The sequence below is a fragment of the Perna viridis genome, chromosome 7 (assembly GCF_037379345.1).
Source record: "Perna viridis isolate PV_CMFRI_1.1 ecotype Kerala chromosome 7, ASM3737934v1, whole genome shotgun sequence".
Taxonomy (NCBI): domain Eukaryota; kingdom Metazoa; phylum Mollusca; class Bivalvia; order Mytilida; family Mytilidae; genus Perna; species Perna viridis.
In genome coordinates, this window is record NC_142451.1 from 17791122 (window position 1) to 17814399 (window position 23278).

General features: G+C 33.1%; 1 protein-coding gene across 2 annotated transcripts; it reads left to right on the forward strand.

Annotated features, from left to right (window-relative positions):
* The first annotated feature begins 2072 nt into the window (after positions 1-2072).
* On the forward strand, positions 2073-21860 carry LOC148611608 (plancitoxin-1-like). 2 transcript variants are annotated; one of them, XM_088592324.1, is made up of 8 exons: positions 2073-2229; positions 6406-6580; positions 12529-12604; positions 13205-13366; positions 13778-13981; positions 15787-15902; positions 18133-18261; positions 18529-21860. In XM_088592324.1, the coding sequence occupies exons 1-8, from the start codon at positions 2123-2125 to the stop codon at positions 18625-18627; spliced, it is 1068 nt and encodes a 355-aa protein (XP_088448450.1). In that variant the 5' UTR covers positions 2073-2122; the 3' UTR covers positions 18628-21860. The 2 variants fall into 2 exon arrangements, with proteins under 2 accessions (XP_088448450.1, XP_088448451.1); XM_088592325.1 differs by lacking the exons at positions 2073-2229; positions 6406-6580 and adding an exon at positions 9074-9221.
* The last annotated feature ends 1418 nt before the right edge of the window (positions 21861-23278 follow it).

A 23278-nucleotide genomic window follows, 5' to 3' on the forward strand; every position in this document is an offset into this window, starting at 1 on the left:
AACATATTTTAATTACTGATTTCTAGTAAAAAGAAGAATGGGTGTGGTCCCATTTATATGAGGTTTGTTAAGATTTAGAATTGATATGCATATCTGGAATAATGATTGAAATTAAGCAATAGGATTGGAATCTCACAGTTTCTCGATCGTTGTATCTCGGGTGGCGAGATTTAAGCATATTCGTCACTTATATTTTCAAGTGTCTTGTAATAGTTGGTTAGTACTTTCAATATATGAGAAAAAAGTACTGATGGTTTTCTCATATTCATCGATCAATGCCTCAGTAATAGAAAAAATGTAAACTTCAAGTCAAAATTCTGGACCTCAAGGTACGGGGCGCCGAATGGGACTTGATCTTTTTGCAATCAGAATCAATTGTGTGTACACAAAATTGAATTTCGTCATAACAAAATCATTTTTGTCGCACAAAACTCTGTTACACAGATTTGTTTTATGATTCATTATTTTTAGACAAAATTCAATCTTGTGTCACAAAAGTCAATTGTGACAAAAAATATACTTTTGTCTCACAAAATTGATTTTTTTTTGTGACACAAAGTTGAACGTTGTGTCACAGAATTGAATTTTGTGACAGAGCGCCCTAGCCCCGGCCAGAGTTTTGAGCACTATTTATTCGCCTTCTACGACAAGCTTAGCGCTGCTGCGGGCCTGTTCTTTTGGCACCATGACCAGCGCGGGGCGAAAAAGTATATGTTCAGTATACTTATCCAAAAAGAAAATTACCAAAGGGTAATATGGGATAATTTCGAAATAATCAGAAAACTTTAAGATCTAATGTGCATGATTTTGTCACTGTTTGTCAACATTGGCCGGGGCTAGGGCGCTCTGACGACAGAGTGACTGGGCTGTGTGTCCCAGGTGGTGGAACAGGGTACCCCTGTCATGCTACATGCTGGGGTCGCCTAGTCATAATACGAAAAACCTGATCGCAATTTTGCCAACATAATTCTTGGTAGAGATTCCTCACACTTTGTAAAAAATAATTCCAAATCATCTTCCAAATATACAGATTTTTTCAAAATGCTGGAATTCTTTATCGATATCAAATTTGTCCAGTGTGGTGGACGCGTTTTTCAACAAACGGTCGGCATTCCCATGGGAACAAATTGTGCTCCTCTACTTGCTGACCTATTCCTTCACTCTTATGAGACTGACTTAATAGCTGATCCGAAAGAAAGAACATCGTTTAGCTAGATCTTTTAATCTCAGTTTCCGCTATATAGATGACGTATTATCGTTAAATGATCCTAGTTTCGGGGATTTGATACGTCGCATCTACCCCAAAGAACTTGAGATAAAGGATACTACGGACACTGTGAAGTCAGCCTCATATCTCGACCTATACTTAGAGATCAATGGTAAAGGAAAACTATTGACCAAATTTAACGGCAAACGTGATTACTTTTCAATCAGAATTGTCAACTTTCCTTTCATCTGTAGCAACATTCCCTCAGCACCCGCGTATGAAGTGTTCATATCACATCTCATACGTTATGCCAGAGCTTGCCGTAACAACGCCGACTTTTTGTACCGCGCTAGACTTCTTACAATTAGGTTTCTGGAACAAGGTTATATTGCTACAAGATTGAAGTCATCATTACAGAAGTTTAATGGTTGTCATCATGAACTCGTCCACGGATCGTTACGGTGTATCCATCTGCACCATGAACACTGATTTGTTCAACGTGTCATAGTTTTCCTTTCCTCTTTCGTCTACCCCGGACTTGACTTTTTATGAGCAACTCGGCGAGTGTTTCTAGAAAAGCAGAGGATGCTTACCCTACCGGTGCACCTGGTCCATGCTCCCAGTTTTTAGTGGAGTCCGAGTTGCTCATTTACTTTACTTTGTATGTATTATTTTAGTTACTTTATGTTCTTTGTTGTGTTTGTCTGTTTTCCATGTCTGGCAATCTCTGTCCCTGGATTACATTCTTTTTATTTCCGCTTGAATCTTGGTTCCCTTGAATACTCTTTGATACAAAAATATTTTTATTGATTTTTACACTCCTCAACGGGTTAATGCTAGTCCATGTTTTCCTAATTGCCAATACAAACCGAAAGTGGAAGAGTCACAAGGGTTTCCGAACTGACTTTCACATCAATGGCGGGAATGGGGAAGTTGTTTCTTTTATTGCTGAATATTCTCCAGTCACTTTCAGTCTCGAACGGTTTGCAATGTTTGTCAAAAGATGGATTACCAGTAGACTGGTGAGTAAACATTTGATAACGAAATACCATATACCGTTTGAAAAGCAACCTAACGCTGAAAACTAGATTTTGTTATGACATGTCATTTGACAGTATGACTAATATTCAGTAGTACATGTACATTCAATGTCACATGCTTGAAAATGTAGTTTAGATGTTAAGTATTTTATTATGGAATCTGATTTATTTGAGTGAAATAAAAAGCACAGCATAATGAATTTGGGGGGTGGGTGGGTAATTAAATGGGTGTAGCCTCGCATTTCCTACCCGTTCCGTCGCCTCATCACATATCTTCATTAATTTTCGACAATGTACCTATATTGTTTTTACCCTGTTATATTGATAGTTTTGTGCATGTGTACATTTTTAAAATAAAATTTTAAAATGCATATCCCCTGAGGAGCCCCGATCGTTAAACCCGAAGAAAAAAAATTAATAAGCATGGTGCATGACTCAGTAAACATTGAAATTCAATCCACACCATATAATCCGTCAAAGCTGTTTGAAGAAAATAAGCTATGTATCAAAATTTATTTAATTCCAAGAGACAAATAAGTAAAATGAACAATAAATACAAATATTTTGAATGTTGTAAAGCAAATTTAGGAACATTAAAGTTTTGAATTTCGCGAGGAAAGTGGAAGCTGACTTGTTTCTGTTTGGTATATGGCAGTAGAGTTAGGGGTGAAATTTGTGCACTAGTTTCTTTGGGATTTGAAATATTTGTTTGAGATTTTTGAAGAAGAGGAGGCAGTTTTTTGGGAGATCTATCATGTAGTGTTCTTCTGATTCATTATCTTGGGGTTTAGGCAATAATAAATCCAAGACCATAACAATTTCCTGGTCATTTGTCTCTTCAAGAGTTTTATCATATTGTAATGCTTCAATTTCTTTAAGTGGGGACCAGTTTATGTTAAATTGTGACGGACACTCTGGCTCCGAGTCCGACATGACTGAAATGACAGCCAGGGGAAGTCGTCTGCATACTGATAATGAATCAAATCTGAATGAGATTTGGGATTTGCCATATATATGACCGTGAAAAAAATACAAACAAAATCATTATTTGGTTTACATAAAATTTTTTATTTCATTCAGGTGAAAACGAAACAAAACAGCAAAAAAAAAAAAGATTAACCGGATACGCAATCACAATTTGTTTATATTGTATCTATGGTGGCGGCCATGATTAATTTATGCATACCAGAAAAAAGTAGTTCCGCTGATCACGTGAGTGGGAGGAACCAGAAAGTTGATAACCTGCTAATGTACGGATACAGCAAAAAAATAACCGCATACCTTTATTCGTTTCACAAATAACCTTATTGCAGGATGAAATTTTTTATGAGGGCAGTTAGCAAAAGGTATAAACTGCCTGTTTCACTCCATGCGAGACTGGACAGGTTAATCAAGGATGTTAAAGAGTAATCAAGGGAACCAAGGTGGTATTATTGCATAAAAAGAGCAATAAACATACAACATGATGTTGAAGAGTACTGAAGGGAACCAAGATTATAGCGGTAATCAAAAGAATGTAATCCAGGGACAAAGACTCGACATGGAAAACAGACATACACAACAAAGAACATACAGTAACTAAAATCATACATACAAAGTAACAAAAGCAAATGAGCAACTCGGACTCCACTAAAAACTGGGAGCATGGACCAGGTGCACCGGTAGGGTAAGCGTCTTCTGCTTTTCTAGAAATTCCCGCCGAGTCGCTCATAAAAAGTCAAGTCCAGGGTAGACAAACAAGGAAAGGAAAACTATGACCCGTTGAATAAATCAGTTTTCATGGTGCAGATGGATACACCATAACAATCCACGAGTTCATGATGACGTCCATAGAACTTCTGTAGTGATGACTTCAATCTTGTAGCAACATAACCCTGTTCCAGAAGCCTATCTGTCAGAGTTCTAGTGCGATACAAAAAGTCTGCATAGTTTCGTCAAGCTCTGGCATAACGTATGAGTTGTGATATGAACACTCCATGGTGCTGAAGGGATATTGCCACAGATAAAAGGAAAGTTGATAATTCTGAATGAAAAGTCATCACGTTTGTTGTAAAGTTTGGTCAATAGTTTTCCTTTACCATTGATTTCTAAGTGTAGGTCAAGATATGAGGCTGACTTCACAGTGTCTGTAGTATCCTTTATCTCAAGTTCTTAAAAAAAAACCCTTAGTAGTACTGCCTGTTTAAAATTAAAAATTATTTTGAGTTCAGACGAAAAAAAATGACTTTCTTAAAAATATTTTAGGTACACATGCATTGTGTGTTCAACAGTCAATTATTAATTAATTTATAATGTAATGTATGTTTACATTTTTGAAGTGGCAGTCTCTGTAAGAATCAGGCAGTGAGTGAAACATGGTATGAAAAAAACCTATCTTTTTGAAAGTTTAATTTGACTATTTGCACTATTAGAATCAATAAAAATACAAGATTTTTCATATCATTTTGGTAAACTGGGTTATAATTTCATTGGAATACAATGAAAATGAACATTTCATGGGCAGATAAAAAATCTGATTTTATTCAAACATTCTATTGAAAAATTTGTTAGCAAAGCCAGTAATGCTGAGATAAAATAATAGTTTATTCAAAAAGAAAAAGCATCCTTGAGTGAAATGATATTATCAGATTTGAGTTTTTTTTTGGGAATGTTACTGATTTTTACAAAAAAAAAAGCAACTTACACTTAAGCTGTAACTTATTTTTGTAACATTGAAATTGTTTCATAACTGACCCTGAGAAAGAGCTGACCATACTGTCTTTTCTATCAAATGTTGTCCCTGTAAGAAATACACATTTATCTAAATTTCTAAATTTTTTTTACATTTTAAAGGGTTATGTACATGTATATTTACATGTTTATTTAAGTGAAGCTCTGCCTTAAATTCAGACAGAAGCTTATGATTTTCTTAATCCCAAATATTTATTATAGGAAATCTTTCAGCAGGCGTCACCGTGACTATATTCAAAAATAAAAGTGCAAATGAAAGTTTCCCTCTGGAGATATTAACACTTAAATTTTGGTTATGTTCTAGTACAGAAAAGTATGAGAAAATTTATAACCAGAAGTTTTACACTTTTACTGGTCAAAAAAATGTTTCATGACATATAATAGATCGAATTAAATAAACATAGGCAGAGTGGTTTTATAGGAAGTACATTGTAACAGTTTCATTAATTATCTTGAGATATGATGAAACACTTCCTGTCTGGTTTTTAACAGAACAGTACTTATGTAAAGTAGAGCTAAATGTTACAATAACATAATATCTTGCATGTATTTCCTGCTTTGGGGAAGAAGTCAAATCGAATTTCCATGATTTTATTCATTCTTATGTTACAAAATGTACTGTTGTTCATCTTGTATCTGACATATAGATAGTAGAACATTATAAGTTAAAAGCTCCCAGGTACCATCTATGATTATTTAGACAGTCAGTAGATTTTGTTGGAGGGTGAGGCTTTAGCCAAATCCGTCCAAGAAATCTACTGACTGTATAAATTATCTTACAGGGTTACTGCACATAGTTTATAATATTATTATACAATTTTGCTTATTTACATTATGGGGAAATAAATTAATCTTTGTATTGAACTATATTTATTCGAAGTTATTTTGGAAATCAATCAGGAGATTACCAGGTAAAATCTATTTTTGTCTTGGTGTCCAGGTCAAATGTACATGCTGGTTGTGTGATTGAACTATTCAAGTCAAATTGTTTGAATTTGCACACTTAGCGTGCATCATTTTATTGATAGAGCTATGTCAGTCTCAACGTCATTCTGCAACTATTGTTATCATTGGTGGATAGATTTACCTTTTTGGTCATTTGCATATTTCATTCAAATACTTTCATCAGTGGTGGATGGATTTTTCTTCATTTGGATATTGCCGCTTCAGTTTTTTGGACAAATGGTGTTATCCAATCACAAATGGTTAAGACAAAATTGTACAATTTGTATTACATGTACCTAGATTGTATCAACCAACAAAAACTTATAAGTAAAGGCTGAATTAAGGATTTAAAAAAAAAGTAAGAACATGTACTATTGATATATTTACTATGCTTCATACATGTACATGTAAATGATGCTTGGGGCATTTGTAATCTATTTTTGTGTTACTGGTCATATTGTGAATTACAAAATGTACTTGCAGGTTTGTGGTATACAAACTTCCAGAATTGACACATATGAAGGATCCTATTCTACAAAAAGGACAAGGTTTCTACTACATGGATGAAACTCATCCACAGCTTGTCCTATCACACACAGGGATGAATAACTCTGACCATGCTGTGTATTACACATTGCAGCAGATCTACAAAAACAAGGTTGGCTTATTGTACTTACAATACCAAATTAGTTTAGGATAGAAGAAAGAAAGAACTTATTTACATGTACTTAGAAGTTTGTTTGATATTTGGTTGTTGATGTATTTTATATGACAACAAAAACTTTGTGGTTTTGTTGGAATTGTTGTCATCTGTGCACATTTGTTTTTTTAAGATGACTTGAAAATTAATGTTAATCTCGATGAAGTTTTGAAACAAGGCTCAATGTCCAAAACGGAAGGTTAGTATTGTTTATTGGCCTAGCTGTTTGTCAAATTAGAACCAAAACAAAAAACAAAAATATAAAATTTAACTAATGCACATGTAATTCAAGTATGGATCTCTCTTAATGTAACACAGTGTTTTTACCATAAGCTCAAACTTGGGTTGGTTTTGGGTGTTTCATAACGTACACTCTTTAGGAAATAGGAATGAAACAGGCCAACATGAGAGTTTTACTTCAGTAGATTGAGTTAAGTCATATGGATCTTTTTATATTGTACCATAAGGTTCCATGCCATAAAATGGAGATTATGATTGGTATTCGGTAACCCTAGCTGTTAAGGAAAAGTGCTGCAAAAGTGTTGTTACTTCTAATCAAAAATGATATATTTAACAATAGGCTGATTTACTCAGTTTCTTCAATGAAGCCATGCTAAAATCTTGGATTGAACTTCAAAGGATAAAATAAAACAAAGGAAACTTGAAGATTGGCTTGGAGGTGTGGAAATATTGTAAAACAGAGTTCATGATAGGTCTTTTATTAAAATCCAATAAAATTTAACTTCGAAAATTAAAATGTGTATAAAAACGATTTCAACCGCTTAAAACTTTTTCGACCGTGGAATATCCTGTGTGTTGTGTGTAACAATAAAGTTTGCCCCCTTCAGCATGTGTTGTCGTACGACTTGTGTGATTCCTGGACTAGCAGAACCTGTGATACTGGTAAGTTAAAACACTTTATATAATTTAACACATGAATCATGTTGTTGCGAATATATAAATTGGTATTTAGGATATTTATTTCAAAACTGTTATATCATTTTATTGAATTCCTTCTGACGTCCTTTTCAAAGACTTGGCTATTTTTCAAATGTTAAAAATAATAGAAGTTCTGGGCGTACAAAATACAAATGTAAGAGAATAATATTCATTTTTGTCAGTTATGATTTGGATTTGTATAATAAATAAAGTTTGGTTTTTTTTCTGATATACATGTAGATATGATATTATTGTTAATTACTTTCAACTACAAAATCTTGTATAAATTCCTTCCGCTATACGGATGGACAATAGTTCTTTTGTGTATTGTGGACAGTTGTAACTATTTTGTCAAATCCTGGTGTGCTGGCATGCGTCCTGGCCATAAAATATTGATTAGGGGAGAGGGTGGAGTTGAGATCAATCGACCCCAATAAACTTTGACAGCTTATTGAATATCTTGGGAAAAACACTGTTGGACATCTTTTTTAATACCTATGAAGGTCAGGTATAGTTAAAAAAAAGATTGACTTAAAGATCTGTAAAACAATGACTGGTAGGGAATTTGTAACTCACTTTCTAAGGGTTGAAACTGACAGATATTCAAAAAACATATATAGATAATACTAATAGAATATGTTAACATTGTATACTAGATAAAATTGTTTTAGAAAGTAGTTGTCAATTTTTTTTGAAGACCAGGAGACTATCTAAGACAATTGCCAATAGATGATGAAAACTGTGATTTTTTTTTTATCTTTTTTTCATTTAACTGTATTGAAGTTTACCCAGTATTATGTCAGTATATATATATAGACTTTTTCTGTCATGTTTAATTCGTAAATGTCTCATGATTATAACTTTTCATAAATGTAATATATGCTCTGTAAAGTGCCCTTTAATTGGAATAAAACATATTCTATAGAGTGGCATGCCAATATTAAGCAACAAATTATTATTTTACAGGTGTCAGCATAACAGAGTACCGAGTTGCAGTTCATAACTGTACCGTTATCAGCTTTACATGTCAGTCATATACACCAGTTGATGAAAGCACCAGATGAACTTCATCCATAGTGTTGTACTGGACTTCAAGCGTGCTACATGGGTCGCAACTAGGAAGACCATGCCAATGGTGTCTATCCGATGCTGTTCCTTTCACTGGGAACGGGCTGTTTGGCGTAAATGTCAGGAATTGGGTCTGCAGGTAAATGACATAAAATTTTCTTGTTGCAAAAAAGCTAAGTTGCTTTTGTTGCAGCTGTACATGATGTGTTTACGGAATAAGTTTTTTTCATCTGTTTGTAACAATTCAATGTAATTATATTATTACCACCATGTCAAAGTCCATAAGTGTGATGAAAAAGCAATCTTTTTATACCTACAAGCCGTAAACTTATTTTTTGTATGTTTATGACACCAATATATATTATATATACTTATTATTTGGTTATTTTTTACAGGTCACCTATGCAAAGAATGACAAGGTACACACCTGCATCAGACAGTTGATGGCTCTTCCTTATCTTCCACATGAGCACATCTGCCCTGCATTCCTTAAGCTACAGATGAGGATACAACCCAATAACAAGCTGAATCGACTGCTCACGTACATTTAACACTGATGGATAAACAGTATGTTGTTCCCCATCAGCCAGTGGTGAGTGTTCGGTAAGCCCATTCGCACTAATAATGCTGTAGAGGGCTGACATAATAGACTTAACTACAAGGCTAAAGGTTCAACCTTACACATTTATGTGATGTTGAATCTCCTCAGCAGTGAGGCAAGGTACTTGCCAATGCAGATTAAGCTAGTCTACGAGTAGAAACTCTCCCATAACCAGAGAACCAGAACAAAAGATTCACAAGCCAAGTTATTGGACCTCTGGAACAGTTACAGGAGCCAGTTGCTTTTTATTCTGTACATGTTATTTTCAATTTAGATCGAAGATCGGAATAGATATAGCAGTTGCCAGAGCCTTTAGATTTGTAAAGCCTGATAGCATCCGCAATTATCAAACTCTACCGCAGAAAATAGTCCCATTGGCATATCCCACTAAGGTTCAAATGCAGATAGTTAGGTCCACTTTATAGGTATTTCTAATGTATGATATTTGATTATATATTTTATGCCAATAAACAAACCCAATAAACAAACCCAATAAACAAACCAATAAACAAAACCAATAAACAACTTTAACTGTGAACTAAATATGCTGATTAATTTGGTTTGTATTAACCATGATCCAATTGAAAAATAGTTCACTCCTATACTCTTATCGGTACCTGTTTATTTCTATGCATTTACCCGAATAAATCAGTCATTCAGTGTCGATATATTCAAGTTGCCTTTTCATTTTTAGAAGCTTCAAAAACATCTGATGCTTAGCTAGAAATGAAAACCCTGAGAGATTTTAAATAGTCATCAATCATATAATTGAAATATAAAGAGGAATGCTGAGCTGAGTACCAACTGGAAGAGCTGTCTTCAGATATTTCATGCAGGCCTTGGAAGATAAAAGGGGCAGTGATTACAATCAAGAAATTTGTATAAAGAAAGGGGTTTCAGGCTATTATTTGCCACTTATCTTTTGTCCATTTTTTTACAAAAAGGTAGCATGACCCTCAAAACCATCCTGACATATTTTTATTACGATTACCGCCTCGTGACATCAGAAGCCATGATCTGACAAATAAAAATGAAACTTTGCATAGACAATGTCATAGAAATTTTGATTGTGCATTTCTCTTGAATTGTGTCATTTTTTTTTGTCTGTTGTTATTGGTTTTTTGCAAATTTATAATCATTCAATCTGGCTATTTTGGCCTTGTGTATGTTATTATAATAGAGATGTAGGTGCTCCATGGCCCTAAAAGTGCATGGCAAATGTTTCCTGCACCAGCCACGATTGGTTAAAATATATTCAAAGACTTTATTGTTAATGTTAATGTATGAGTCTCTGAAACTAAGTGCATTTACACATAGGTGTCTATGGACTAACTTTTAGAACTTGAGTATAAAACTTATCAACCAAGAAATGTAGCTAGTTTAGAGGAACATGTATCTAAGGATATGATTTATTTCAATGTTTGTGGCTTAATTTTGAATGACATAACAGACAATTTCGACCTGGAGGTCAGTAAATTGAATATATTTCGACCTGAAAATTTAAAAACTGGGAATGGCCAACTAGTAGTTTGTAGTTCAAAAATGTACTATGCCGGAGAGTTTTGAGTTCATTCATCTAGGTGCTTCATGGAAACTGTTATAGAACTTGAATGTTATTCAAACTGGCACACTGCTATGATGCATCATGAATTTTGGTGCGTGTCTGGTTTTTAAATGTTATTTGTAAAGAATGGTGAAATTAAAAATAAAAGCATTAAGTTCAATATTAACCATTTATAACAATAAGCTTGTGTTAAGATACGTTTGAATTCGATTCCCGTACTTTCCAGTTTTCCCATATTTTGCAATTTGACGATTGCAAAGAGTTCGATATTAACCATTTATAACAATAAGCTTGTGTTAAGATACGTTTGAATTAGATCCCCGTACTTTCTAGTTTTCCCATATTTTGCAATTTGACGATTATTTGAGGCGTAAAAATTCAAACGATCGATATAAATTGATTCAGTACATGAGTACTTTGATATAAAGTTATAATCATGAGTCCATCTCAGCAGTGCAGCTGATGTCATCTGTGGGTATCATAGTGGCACCAGCAATTGACAAGTGATTCCAACAATACAGGGTGAAATGACTGGTATTGCGAATGTTATGATACTAATGGTTAATGTTTTTGTTATTGACTTGTGTATAATTATGCTAATGAAATAAAACTACATAAAGTAATTCCTAGTTTTTTAATGTTACCGAGACGATACTGATACAAAACATGGATAAATAAACTAAACACTTTTCTACAAATAATAGTTGAGAACAACTACCAAATATCTTAATCTGTGTTATAAAAAAATACAAGAAAATTAATTATAAAATTAATAGCAAATTTAAAAAGACATTATACATATAAAAATACATGACAGTGACATACTGAAACGAATTTCATGTTCATCCTGTATGGAATGAAAGAAAATTTATCCAGAGTCAACAAATCCCATAAAAAGGATTGGTATATATTTAATACCTACTTGGAACGAATTGACCAAACCTGGGACAAATTGGCATGGAACGAATTTGGCTTGGAACGAATTGACTGGCATTCTCAACCATTTTAAAACTTTATATAGACAAGGGATGTAAAATAAGTTCATGTGAAAGTATTTGTGTAATTGTACTCAAGGTTCCATACCCCCTAAGTCTGACTGGGACTTCTGGAGATGCTTACCGTATCCATGAAGGAACATAAAATGAACACTACTGGTTTTCAGGCAATGACCATGGTGAGATTGTTTAGATCTCTTAGTTCCATACCACGAAACTACTGTTATGCTGGATTAAAAAAAATATGTTTTTTATCTTTTAAGGCCATAGAAGGACCCATAGGACTTTAGACCGTAACTTTTTATAGATTACTTATTTCTAACTACAAATTTTATATAAAGTATTTTTACCACTTTCGAATAGTCAAATTCTTATCCATCATTTAATCACAAATCAACCAAAGACAGAGATAAACATTTTTGAGCTGGGCTTCCAAACTATTGGGTAAAATTTAGTTAAACATATAGAAAATATTTTAAAAAAATATGGTCTGGGCTACCAGCTTGTATTTTTACCCCTGTTAAAGACTTATTTAGAGCTATATCAAGATTGAATGTTGTGTCCATACTTGTTCTTACTATTCAGGTTTTGACTGATGTGGTTATATCAAGCTGCCCCTGTGAAGCATTTTATTAAATGCATATAAGTTACTATTCAGTTCAGAAATATTTTGTTGGATAGCTCACTGAGACATATATTCCATCTCAAGGTTTCAAATTTATTCACTTTTTATTTTTAGAGTGATATAGCCTATATAATGTACAATGACCAGCCTCCAGATACCAATCCTAGCCTGAATCATGGTCATTCAAAAGGTAAAGTAGTTAAAGGGTGCTGAGCTTTAGTAAGTAAACATCATTTTAATGGGCAAATAAGTACTGTGAAAGTACTTTAATTTGTGGATACTTATTTTTGTGGATTAGGGAAGAAACACACATTCATTGATTCTTAAATTCATGGTTTTGAGATTTTCAGTATACACATCAATGGAAATTTCATTGGAAACCAAATTTCGTGGTTAAGCATATCCACGAAAACCACGAAAATTGGAAACCCAAGGAACAATAGTACTTTCACAGTACTATGATTGATTGTTATTTTAATGTTGTTTTTGTGACTAAGCCCACATCACAGCAAAAACATTTCGCAAACCATCAGGTTACTTCATGGAGTGTGTGTATTTTGCTCTGCATGTAGGTATAAGTTTTCAGATAATTTTTGTCGGCTAAAAGTTTGAACCATTCCGGTCTTTTAATTGCTTATTCATAGTACTTGTTATTAAGTTTGCTACCAGATTTTCTTTTAAAAATAAAGCACAAATTCTGTATAAAATGAACTTTTTATGTGTGATCAGTTACTTTCCTGATGCAAATAAATCTTTAATTTCAATATAGTCTGTACATTTTTAATTGCAGGAACTGTTGGTTTTGACATGGCAGGTGGATTTTGGTTGGTTCACAGTACACCAGAGTTCCCTCCCCTGAAGAAAGATGGGTATACATGGTTAAAGAGGTCCTGCATATTTGGTCAGACATTCCTTTGTATAACAATGGATTATAGCGTGATGGATAACCTGGGTATTAAAATGAATTATTGCCCCTGAAATATGTTCTCTTTCCTTACCTATAACCAGATTTTTTTTAACTTGGTCCATTGATAAATTTGTAATTAAAATTAAAATGCCAGGAAGTATTTAATCTGTTTTTAAAAAAAAACATGTACCTTAACATTCATTAAATCAATAATGATGAATTGTTTTAGAATATTTGGTCTGAATTAATACAGGATACTTGAGTATGATGTTAACTGAAACTTTCTATAGTCTTTGTTCATTTAATATTTCCTTGTAAAGTTCTTCCTGCTTATATTATCAATTGCATTTTAAAACTCCTACTCTAAGGCCAATATTAATACCCTTTCTAGGTTCCTCATTTGTCTACTTCCTGTTTACAGTAAAATGTCAATCTATAAGTTATCTTTTTTTTCAGGGCATATTTTTATGTACACCTATCCAAAGATTTATGAGAGTTCCATACCAAAGAAGTTCAGGGGGAGTAACCCTGTGTTGTCCAATGTTGTTATCGGACCTCCAAAACATATTGAATCCCCTCCATGGTACAACATCACACAGATAATTTCAAAAGGCCATAACAAGTTTATAACTTTTGAAAAATTTACTGATTTTCATGCTGGTAAGAAAAAGTATTTTATTAATGAGGAGAAGGTCAAGATTATATTTAAATGTTCTGACATATTTTTGATGCACTGAAGGTTAAAAATACTGTAAACGTAATTTTGTGATTTTAAATTGTGAAATCTATACATGCAAATATGCTCACAAAATTGCAAAAAAAAAACATTGATAGTACTATATTTATACAGTGTATCTGTTAACCCTGTTTATTGTTATATTTCAACAATGTTCTATTTAATGAACTATTTTGCAATTTTAACTTCTGCAGTGCAAATTTTTCAGATACAAAACCAGAGTGTCCTAATCCAAAAAAAAAAAAAAAAATAAGTAAATTAAAAATGATGCATTTTATAAATTAAAAAACAAACAAACAAACAAACAGAAAAACCAAAGTTGAGGGGCATTTCTGTTTTAACCTGCATCTGTTAGTCTGTCACAACTCGTATTTACCATGCTCTTAAAGTCATGCAGACAGGTTAGCATCATCATTATGAAACTTAGCATACATGTTATTCATTAAAGTGTAAGTTCAGGATTTTTTAAATATTTGAGTATGCATAGAGCATACTTTAATTTTCAAAGAAAACTAAGTAATGCCTGCTAATGATGCCTAGTTCTGACAAAAATGCATTTTAAAGATGCATTTTTTTCCATCTAAGGAGTCATGTGACTTCTACGTTATGATTAAAACACCATAAATATCGCAGTAACCTACCATGACCTTTAATTGTAACCATTGTTTTTTTGTGCTCTACTATTTTTTTTTGCCCCAACAGAAGGGAACGATTTTTTTATCAAATTTAAGTTTCTTAGGGTGATGATATGATGATGAAAACGAAAAAAAAGAAATAATGAATTATATGTGAATTCTAAATTTGATTATATGTAACTCAAATCTCTCACAAAAAACAAATGTTTCTCATTATATTTTTATCCATGTATTTCTAAATTCAAGTATTTGCATACTTTAATGTGTTGCACATTGTTCTGGCCTATCTGAACCTTATAATTAGATCTTATTTAGTTTATCCTTTAGATATTTTTGGAAATCATTGTTTCTGAAAGAAGAAAAAAATTGTATGTTTTAACAATTTCTTTTTATATCCTTTAAGTACTTTTAACATTCATTGTACTAATATACATATTCAATATATTCATTATTACGACTGTGTAAAATGTTTTTGAAACTAAACGTGTGATAATCTTATTGTTTAAATTGCCTTTCTCAATTTGTGATTTAAAACATGTCAAACAGGATCCAATATTGGATGCTATATTGTAAACTCACAAGCCATATACAAGATAGCAAAGCACTGTATCAACAAGTTACCATAATGATGAACTGAAGAAAAACATAATTCAGAACTAAGTCTAGACATCCAATGATATGATTAAGTATGAAAAATTGTTGACAATTTTGATAAAAACTGTTATAAAATAGTTACTCCTAATTTTGTTTTGTGAAGTAACAATGCACACTACAATAATTCTTTGAATTTCTCCACTATGGTTTGTTGTATAGTAAAATAAATTTGTACAATTGCTAATGGTGTGTAAATGAATTAATGGAACCCCACTTGTAAAAATCGCAAACCTACACTTTCAACAAACTATAAAATATTAGCCATTTATGTTTTTTAAACAAAAAGTGCCAAGCTCAGCATCAGAATTTCAAGACATTTGTTCTTTACTTAGCTCACACATCTTCTGGACACCTTTTCAGTTGATGTGTTTTGAAAGAAGTTTTTGAATCGTCATATTGATTTAGGTATAATTTATACATGTATCATATCTGTTCTATAGATCTGTATGATCATCTAATAGCTATCAAACTGAAAGAGAATTTATTGGTAGAGACCTGGCGAGAACACGGCCCATCACATGATAATCTGCCATCGAATTGCTCTGTGCAGTACAAAGTAAATATTTCTAATGATTTACAAGAATTAGAATTTGTTAGTAGTAAGTACAAACATATAAAAGGTTTTACACTGTCAAGCACTTATGTTTCTGATGTATTTAGGATGGAGTTTTTTTAATCATCAGTGATAATCAACAGGGACCATAGCATTGTTTAACTTGTTACATGTAGCATTGTTTAACCTGTTACATGTAGCATTGTTTAACCTGTTACATGTAGCATTGTTTAACGTGTTACATGTAGCATTGTTTAACCTGTTACATGTAGCATTGTTTAACGTGTTACATGTAGCATTGTTTAACTTGTTACATGTAGCATTGTTTACCGTGTTACATGTAGCATTGTTTACCTTGTTACATGTAGCATTGCCAGATTTTGCCAATCCAGATATTTGATTGTGATCTTTCATTGATTTCTAAGTTTTAAGGTTTTTATTATTGATTTAAACATCTAAGGGATTGAAGGGATTTATTTATTTATTTTTTTTGTGCAATGTTTTCTATTTTTGAAGACGTTTCTCTTATGGTAGTTTTTATGCCCCAGTGACAAAATATTACGGTTGATAGTTGGCCTTGGCAATATTACGGAACTGGGTGATAGAAATATACCCTAAGCAACAAAGTTAGGGATTTGTTAGTGGGGGTATTAACATTTTTCATGTGTTCGTCAGTCCGTCCATCAGTCTTCTTTTTTCTACCAAACAGAATTTCATGACATTATATGGCCAGGATACAATATGTAGATATGCATATATTTAGGAAATTCTTATCCTCAGATCCTTTAATCTCAGTTTCCGCTGTATAGATGACGTATTATCTTTAAACAATCCTAATTTCGAGGATTTGATACATCGTGTCTACCCAAAAGAACTTGAGATAAAGGATAGTACAGACACTGTGAAGTCAGCCTCATATCTTGACCTACACATAGAAATCGATGGTAAAGGAAAACTATTGACCAAACTTTACGACAGACGTGATGACTTTTCATTCAGAATTGTTAACTTTCCTCTCATCTGTGGCAACATCCCTTTGGCTCCTGCGTATGGAGTGTTCATATCACAAGTCATACGTTATGCCAGAGCTTGCTGAAACTACGCAGACTTTTTGTATCGCACTAGAACTCTAACAAATAGGCTTCTGGAACAGGGTTATGTTGCTACAAGATTGAAGTCATCACTACAGAAGTTTTATGGTCGTCATCATGAACTCATGGATCGTTATGGTGTATCCATCAGCACCATGAAAACCGATGTATTCAATGGGTCATAGTTTTCCTTTCCTTGTTTGTTTACCCAGGACTCTGCGGGTGTTTCTAGAAAAGCAGAGGATGCTTACCCTACCAGTGCACCTGGTCCATGCTTCCAGTTTTTAGTGGAGTCTGAGTTGCTCATTTACTTTGTTACTTTGTATATATGATTTTAGTTACTTTATGTTCTTTGTTGTGAATGTCTGTTTTCCATGTCTGGTCTTTGTCCCTGGATTACATTCTTTGGATTACCGCTATAACCTTGGTTCCCTTGATTACTCTTTCAAATCGATCTTCAATTTTTTTGAGTTGTGGTACTGGTACAGCTTGTCATTGCACGTCTTGGAAGGATTGAGCTAAACCAACAGACCATGAGTATCATAAGTCTTGGAAGGATTTCTGAATCTGCAAACGATGTCTTCATACAAAAATAAACATTTTCTTAATTTGGCAAATCTAACAAGCAGAGGCATCATTAGTGCCTTACAGACACATTTGATTTACTAAAAAAAATCACTACTAAGAAATGATGTGGGTGCTCTTGTGACAAACAGGGCTTCTAGTTTTTATACATCATTTTAGACATACGGAACATTAAGTAGGGAAAAAAGAGGGATGAGCATATCGTGTGATTAAGTGCAACTGTGTTTTCTTATTTTTACAATTTTTTTACAACCTCAGCAAATTTTTGCAGACATATTATGTTATTAACCTGTCCTCATCTTTGGCTTGCTGTTAACTTATGTTTATTTATGATTACTAACTAAAACATACGTGTATCTGATCATTTTTAACACATTGTTCCTAGGGCCATGGTGGAGGGCCTTCTAGTTTTTAGAGGTTTTTGCTCCATCTCTTTTGAAAATTAGAAATTAAAAGGGGGGATATAGGTGTTGTCATTAGAATTCATAGTTCATTGATAATCTTATTTTGAAGATTCTGATGTCAGTGTGTTCCTTTGTTGTTTATTACCATTGCAGGTGTTAAATATAGACACGATGATTTTCCCTGACAAAAAAATCTACTTTAAAACATCCAAAGACCATTCTAAGTGGGCTGTATCGCAGAACCATGGAAATTGGTTGTGTATAGGTGATATCAATAGACAGGTACAGTAACTCATTTTACACTCAAACAAAACATATCTATCAGTCCATTTAACATATACAATGTGTAATCGCTCCTTCGTCATCCACTGGATTTTAATGATTTTTTACAGAAAATAGGGGTTCATATAGACCAGTGCAGTTTGATGAGAGGTTTGACATCATATGTAGAGGTGCATAAAGTAAAGTTTTTACAGAGGGGATATTCACATTTTTTGCTACTATTCATTCTGATCAAGACGTATGGTTATATCTCTATTAATATTGCAGAGGCCCCAATTTAAAAGAGGTGGATGTCAGGTGTGTTTCCAGAATCTCCAAGCCTGGAAAACTTTCAAACAGCTGGTCAATTCTACAGAACCTTGTTGAAGGTCCGTCATGACAACTGAGAATAGTTTGGACTAAACCAGAATTTAAATAGAAAATGGATGATCTTAGTTAGCTGTAAAATTATAGATTTATTTTTATAACAATTCCTGCTCAATGAGTCAGGTTATGCTTAATGATGTATTTCTGTCTACACATTTGATTCTAAGATGATATTTTAAGAATCCCTCAACGAAATCTATTCAAACACAATGACAATAGGCTGAGCCTATGGTATATAATACATTTACAATCCACCAGTTATGGCCCTTTTACATTCTGAAAATGAGAATTTGGGCTTTTTTATTATTCGAAAGCATTTTTAGCTCACCTTGCCATAGACCATGTGAGTTATTGCCTTCACTTGATGTTCATCATTAACAATTTCTTCAAACATCTTTTCCAATGAATAGATTTGCATGAAACTTATAATGATTGTTGCATAGAGTATCCTGCACAAAATGAATGTTTGGATTTTTGATCAGTTAAAAAACATGGCCGTCTTTACTAAAAATAGAACATAGGGGTCAGAGAGAAGATTTTTGCATATATCTCCAAAACCGTTAGGTTTAGCCAAATTCTGACAGAAGTAAAAGTATTTAGCACGATGAGATCTATCTGTGGTCAAATTTTGGTGAAAATCAGTTGACCCATGTTGGAGTTATTACCCTTTTTGGAAGTTTTTTGCAGTTTTTGATGTTATTACATTCAAAAATCTTCTCAGTAACTACTATATAGAATTCAGTGAATGTCGGTATTCTTTTGTAGGGTAACCTGTACCAGATTACTGTTAGGATTTTTGATTGGTTAAAAAACATGGCCATCGTTACTAAAAATAGAACATAAGGGGTTGGATAGTAGTTTTGTGCATATATCTCCAATACCTTTAGGATTAGCTAATATCTCTTAATATCTCTCAATTGCTGAAATGATCCTTATTATAAGGCATACAATTGTCTCCAATGGATCAAAGTTGTCTGACAACTCAATGTAAGAGTTGTTGCCCTCGAGAGGAGAAAAATAAGTTGTTTTTTTTTACAGTGTTCAGCTAATATTTTGAAAACTATGATAGAATGAGACATTCAGTTGCTGAAACAATTATTATTATAAGGCCTACAAAAGTCTCCAAGGATCAAAGTTGTCAGACGACTCCATGTAAGAGTTATTGCCCTTGAAAGGTAAAATTTAACCAGGTAAGTGGTTCAGACTCCTGGGAGCCTCTTGTTTCAAAACCTTTGATATTAACCTTTAAATATACCTGGTGTAAATTTCAAGAGATAAGAGGGGAGATAACTCGAAACTCTATTCAAGAGTTTGAACTTTTATATTGATCTCTTTTATCATTTACATCATTTTTGGTAATCTGAAGAGTTAAAATTTCACATAATTATATACTGTAAATTGAGAAATAATTATACATTTTTACCATTAAGATTTTTTTTTTTCATTTCAATTTTTTTTTCAAGTGAAATAATCATAATCTGTTTGCATGAAAATTGGAAAGGTCAAAATGCCAAGTGTTGATCCAAGATTTCATCTGCATTTTCATGTTAAGAATTTTCAATTTTACAGTTGATATTTTGTACTACATTTATTTATATCTCTTAATTAAATAAATGTTATATTTTTCATTTTATTATACATGGAACTTTTTACACGAGGATGAGAGTACTCAATTATGAACAAGAGAAAACATTATTGACTTTTTTTGTTATTCATATACCTCTCGCTTGACAAGCGGGAGATATGTAGTGATCATGGTGTCCATCCATTTGTCTGTCCATCCCCTCTCCTAATCCACATCTCCTCTGAAACAACTGGAATTTGATGAAACTTTATTTCGTGATCTCATTGTGCACCTTCTATTTTGTTTTTCCATCTGAATGCTTAAATCAATTATGTTTACTGGGGAGGGGAGCAGGGGTATCACCAAGTGAGTTTTGCTCACAGTTTTTTGTAGTTTGTTCTATAGTTTTAGCTCACCTGTCTTCGGTCAGGTGAGCTATTGCCATCACCTGGCGTCCGTCGTCGTTGTTAACAACTCTTCTGCTCTGAAAATACTTGACCAATTGGAACCAAACTTGGTATGAATATTCCTTGGGGTATCCTGCATAGAACTGGTGTGTGGATTTTTGATTAGTCGAAAAACATGGCCACCCTTACTAAAAAAAGAACATAGGGGTCAGACAGTAGTTTTTCGCATATATCTCCATAACCGTTAGGTTTAGCTAGATTCTGTTTTTGGGTAGAAGTGTTTAGCATGATGAGATCTGTCTGTGGTCAAATTTTCATTTCAATCTGTTCAGCCATGTTGGAGTTGTTGCCCTTTTTCCACATTGCTATTTTTATTGTTATTTCCTTCAAAAATCTTCTCCTCTGACATTACGTGACCAATTTAAACCAAACTTGGTATGAATGTCCCTTGGGGTATCCTGCATAGAACTGGTGTGGGGATTTTTGATCCGTCGAATAGCATGGCCACCGTTACTAAAAATAGAACATAGGGGTCAGTCAATAGTTTTTTGCATAGATCTCCAAAACAGTTCGATGTTGCCCAATTCTGACGAGGTAAAAGTGTTCAGCATGATGAGATCTATCTGGTCAAATTTTCATTTTAATCTGTTCAGCCATGTTAGAGTTATTGCCCTTTTTCGAGTTTTTTGCTATTTTAATGTTATTTCTATAAAAATTCTTCTCCTCTGACACTATTTTACCAATTGGAACCAAACTTGGTATGAGTGTTCCTTGGGGTATCCTGCATAGAACTGATGTGGGTTTTTTGATCCGTTGAACAAATTCCTTCAGTAGCTGAAACGATCCTTATTTTTAGGACTACAAAAGTCTTCAGGCATAAATGTTGTCAGATGCCTCCTTATAAGAGTTATTGCCCTTGACAGGGGTAAATGATAAGTTTTTTTTTGGGTTTTTTTACAGTTTTCAGCCAATGTCTTGAAAACTATGATAGATTTAAACTTTCATTTACTGAAATGAACCTTATGATAAGTCCTATCAAAGTTTTCTTAGTCAAATTTGTTGGACAACTTCTTGTTTAATTTATATCCCTTGAGAGGCAAAATTGAACCAGGTGAGCGATTCAGGCTCCTGGGAGCCTCTTGTTGAAATGTTTTTCGCTTGTGTATATTTAATGTATCTATAGTGTTGTCTCACAGAAAGTGGGGTTTGTTGCTTCATTATTTTTTTTATTCTCATAATGTAATAAATGTTAATATAATTAATGATTGTTATGTTGAGCACCTGTCTCAGGTTCTGCTGTGCAGATTTCAAACATGTGAGTTATGTGTGTTTAACCATGGAGGGATATCGATTCACTAGTGCATCTTGATCCTTTTGGTTACGATCCAGAAATCAATACCAGGGATGTTTCTGATTCCTCATTTAGCTTAAATCAAAAAACAAAGTAATGACTGCTCAAAATTTTGCTTCTCAATCTCAAATCGATTTGTCTGCTGTTTTAAACACATTAGATTCCTTGAAAGTGTATTGGATAAAGCCTAGTCAAATCCTACGGACATGATTTTGTCATTTTTTTTTGCAACTTGTTGAACTGCAAATGAAATAAAACAAACAAGATATGTCTGTTAATATTGCAATATGAATTGAATAGCCGGCCAAGAATTGATATGTATTAGATCATGGCAGAGTTAAATCGTTACACCCCTATGTATCCATAAGCTTAATTCCATTTTATACAGCTTAAGGTTTGTTGTGTTAGATATTTAGAGTAATTAGGATATATATAGCTGTTATTGTACAATGTAGGAGGATCGTAAAAGTACGGTACTTAGCTACGTGGTATAATACTAATTTTTTTTTTTTTTGTTTGCCCATGGGGTATCATAGCTTAGGCCAGCAAACATTGGTGCTGAATTTAATTGAACAGTTTCACCTATACATTTTGTAAATCCACTGTAACAAGAAAGCCAAGTTAAATTTGTTTATTGACCAAAGATTTTAGTCTTAATACTGTAAATTCAAATATTGTTACAATATTTTTGTTATTGCAAAAATTGTGGCATCAAAAATAAAAAAAAAAAAAAAATACATAAAAAACTCACATTATGGAATTTTTTATTAATTGGGGGTTTTGTAGCAGGAAAAATATTTAAATCACATTTTGGTTGAATATCAAAATCTACATTTCAGTTTGTTAGAAAAAAACAAATTGTAAGGATATTTGATTTTATGTTTTTTTTTTCTATATTAATCTCAAAATATGCGCATGTATAATGTTTTGTTATGTCACTGCTTTTAATAAAGTAATCAAATAACATTTTTATGTTGTGTTTTTCGAATCTATCATAATTACATGTAAATAACTATGTCTCGTCAGCCCCCCCCTTTTACAACAGTGTCCACTCCTATGTCAACATGAAGAGTACATTATAACCTAGCCAATGGATTGTGGTATTAAATTCATGACAATCAGGAAATTCATGTATTCAATTCAGGAATGTCAAACAAAGTGTACTAGTTGATATCTGACGCATCCTTCAAAATGATATCCCCAACATATCCTTCAAAATGATATCCCCGACACATCCTTCAAAAAGATTAAGAAAAGCAAACAACACAAAAGGGGACACCTGAAGATTTAATTTAGATTAAAATGAAATATTTGCTTCATGTAATTTTT